This window comes from Arachis ipaensis, chromosome B05 (assembly GCF_000816755.2).
Source record: "Arachis ipaensis cultivar K30076 chromosome B05, Araip1.1, whole genome shotgun sequence".
Taxonomy (NCBI): domain Eukaryota; kingdom Viridiplantae; phylum Streptophyta; class Magnoliopsida; order Fabales; family Fabaceae; genus Arachis; species Arachis ipaensis.
The window spans coordinates 1522295-1525259 of NC_029789.2; the positions used below are offsets into that span (position 1 = coordinate 1522295).

Sequence of the window (2965 nt, forward strand, 5' to 3'; positions counted from 1 at the left end):
CTGGATAAATAATTTATTTAATACAACGGTAATAAAATTTTTGTATAAAAAACAACTTAATAATCAGTGTGTATGGATCAATAAAATTACTAGTATATTATAACATTTATCCGGTGTTTTTTTTTTCGATTTGAAATAAGATAAGACAGTAAGACATAGTTAATTTGTTGGATAACAGATCTTTTTGATAGTTTTTTACTTACTCATTTCTATAAATAAGAATTTCACACATATTTTTTGTCTATGTATAGAATATTCTGTGTGTTTAACCAGCCACTATTCAGTAATTTTCCAACCTCATCCCAAATTGGGCTTTGGAATAGTTTTCTTCTGCTGGCATCACACATAGTCGAGTCATATATATTACAAAGTGCTACATTCAACATTCATCCAATAAGAATTCTTAAATATCATCCAATAAGATCAGAGCTCTTCAAATTTGTCTTGAATAGGGAGAGAAACATCATTATGGTAGAAATGTATAACTTGTTCCTTTCATTATGTTTGGTTTCCATGATACCAATCTTGAAAGCTAATATCTTAGAGAATACAACATACCTGAATGATTTTGACGAGGAATATTGGAAGGAAAGAGCAGCAATTGCTGAAAAAGATAACAAAGAAGCATATTTCTTAAATCCATACGAGATTTCTGGGAACTTCAGTTCTACTGTTTTAGAGTGAGCATTCTCAAACTATATTATTACATATTCAATTTCATAGGAACAAATTTTAGCATAAATACAAGTTTCTTATATGATAATTAAGTGTTGTGTTTCTTTACTTTATTTTTTTCATATAGAGACATAGTTGGAAACAAGCATGGAAGAAGGAGCTTGAAGGGTAAAAATGCAAGAGTTCCATGCATGGCAACCAACAACATTGATAGATGTTGGAGGTGTGATCCTAATTGGGCAAAGTATCGTCAAAAGCTTGCAAATTGTGTTCAAGGTTTTGGAAAAAACACAATTGGTGGAAAAAATGGTCCAATTTATATAGTTACTGATTCTTCAGACAACGACATGGTTAATCCAAAACCAGGTACTCTTCGCCATGCAGTCACACGAACTGGGCCATTGTGGATTATCTTTGCACGTAGTATGTTTATTAGACTCAACCAAGAACTCATAATGACTAGTGACAAAACTATTGACGGAAGAGGAGTTGATGTCCACATTACTAGAGGTGCAGGCATCACCATACAGAACATTAAAAATGTGATTATTCATGGAATTAAGATTTATAATATTGTTCCGGGTTCCGGTGGACTTATCAGAGATTCTGAGACTCATTTTGGTCAAAGGTTAAGCACAGAAGGTGATGGAATCTCTATTTTTGGCTCTAGCAATATTTGGATTGACCATGTTTCTATGAGAAAATGTGCAGATGGTCTCATTGATGCTATTATGGGATCTACAGCTATTACCATTTCTAATAGTCATTTCACAGATCAAAATCACGTAAGTATTCACTTTCAATTGCTCGTAAAATTATGAAAAAGTATAGGGTACCAATATATTATCTGTCAATTTATTGTCAATAATAATTAATTATTATATTTTAAACATATAATAAAGAGACACATCCAGAAAATATATCTATAAAGACACTTCTATTAAACACAATTATAAAAAAGACATTTTTATTAGACACATCTACCATCCATTAAACACAGTTATAAATAAGAGTTGGCAGAAGTTGACAGAAATACTGTTGGTAATGTAGCGAAATTGTAAAATTATTGTATTTTAATTGTTGTTTTATAATTTGTTTAACAGAAATACTATTCATACACTAAAATCAACTACTAAAATCAACCACTAATGTATTTATATATAAATACATGTGTACTCGTAACATAATCGTTTTTTTTTAATAGACATTTTGTTTTTTACTTCTAAAATAATTCTACAATTATTTGTGATATATAGGTTATCCTGTTTGGTGGAACTAACAATGATTATACTCACTGGCAAATGTATGCCATTGGTGGTAACAAGAATCCAACTATTATTAGTGAGGGCAATCGATTTTGGGCTCCGGATAATATTCATGCTAAAGAGGTATGTTATACGTAGGATATCGATGTTATACAACTCAAAATACAACATTTTGTGTTGTATTACTTGTAAGTTTTTAAGTTACATTATTTTTGTCATACAATGTGATCTTTTTTGGATAAATGGTGAAGGTAACAAAAAGAGTGGACGCAAATATTGGAGAATGGAAATCATGGCAATGGAGATCAATTAATGACGAGTTATTGAATGGAGCATTTTTCGTGCAATCGGGATCTGAGTTGGTAAATTGGTCAAACAAAAATAAGATTACATCAAAACCCGGAAAATATGTCGCACAACTTACTCGCTTTGCTGGCACCCTTAGATGTAGAGTTGGTAAACCTTGTTAGCCATCTTTATTTCCTTGCAAATTGGGCTGTGGCAAAGGAGAAAACAGATTGAAAACAAAACCATCATAAAGTTCTTTAATTTTATCTTCTTTGTTAACAATAGTGTGTCAAAAGACAAAATGTAACAAGTGTGAAAAAATGGTTCCATGGAATATTTATATATATCTATAATATGTACACTTTAATGTTTATTATTATTATTATTATTATTATTATTATTCAAAGGAGCAAAGTATGTGAAAAGAAAATAAGAGGATTCAAATAAGGTAGAAATTTAGGTGCAATTAATTTCATGTGAAATTAATAACTGAAAGTTGTAAGATGAAAATTTAGTCAAATTAATCAAATTATTTAACAGTTTTTAACTATTAATTTCATGTGAATTTCACTGCATCTGAATTTTTACCTTCAAATAATCACCTAAACCTATATCATTAAGAACTTTGGAGGATTGAAAGTACTTATTATTTGACCACATGGCACTCAAAAATTAAAAGAAACTCAAAAATTGACTGGCAAAACATAACTTTAAACGTAAGCATGTCACATAATATA

General features: G+C 30.0%; 1 protein-coding gene across 1 annotated transcript; it reads left to right on the plus strand.

The window, feature by feature from the left end:
* On the plus strand, positions 270 to 2410 carry LOC107639926 (probable pectate lyase 3). Its single transcript, XM_016343488.2, has 4 exons — positions 270 to 680; positions 803 to 1460; positions 1932 to 2063; positions 2192 to 2410. The coding sequence occupies exons 1-4, from the start codon at positions 469 to 471 to the stop codon at positions 2408 to 2410; spliced, it is 1221 nt and encodes a 406-aa protein (XP_016198974.1). The 5' UTR covers positions 270 to 468.

Excerpts from the sequence above, each read along its gene's own strand:
- LOC107639926 (XM_016343488.2), top strand. The coding sequence starts at position 469 with ATGGTAGAAATGTATAACTTGTTCCTTTCATTATGTTTGGTTTCCATG. Across the intron at positions 1,461-1,931 it reads ATTTCACAGATCAAAATCAC|GTTATCCTGTTTGGTGGAAC; the intron begins GTAAGTATTCAC and ends TGTGATATATAG. Across the intron at positions 2,064-2,191 it reads ATAATATTCATGCTAAAGAG|GTAACAAAAAGAGTGGACGC; the intron begins GTATGTTATACG and ends TAAATGGTGAAG.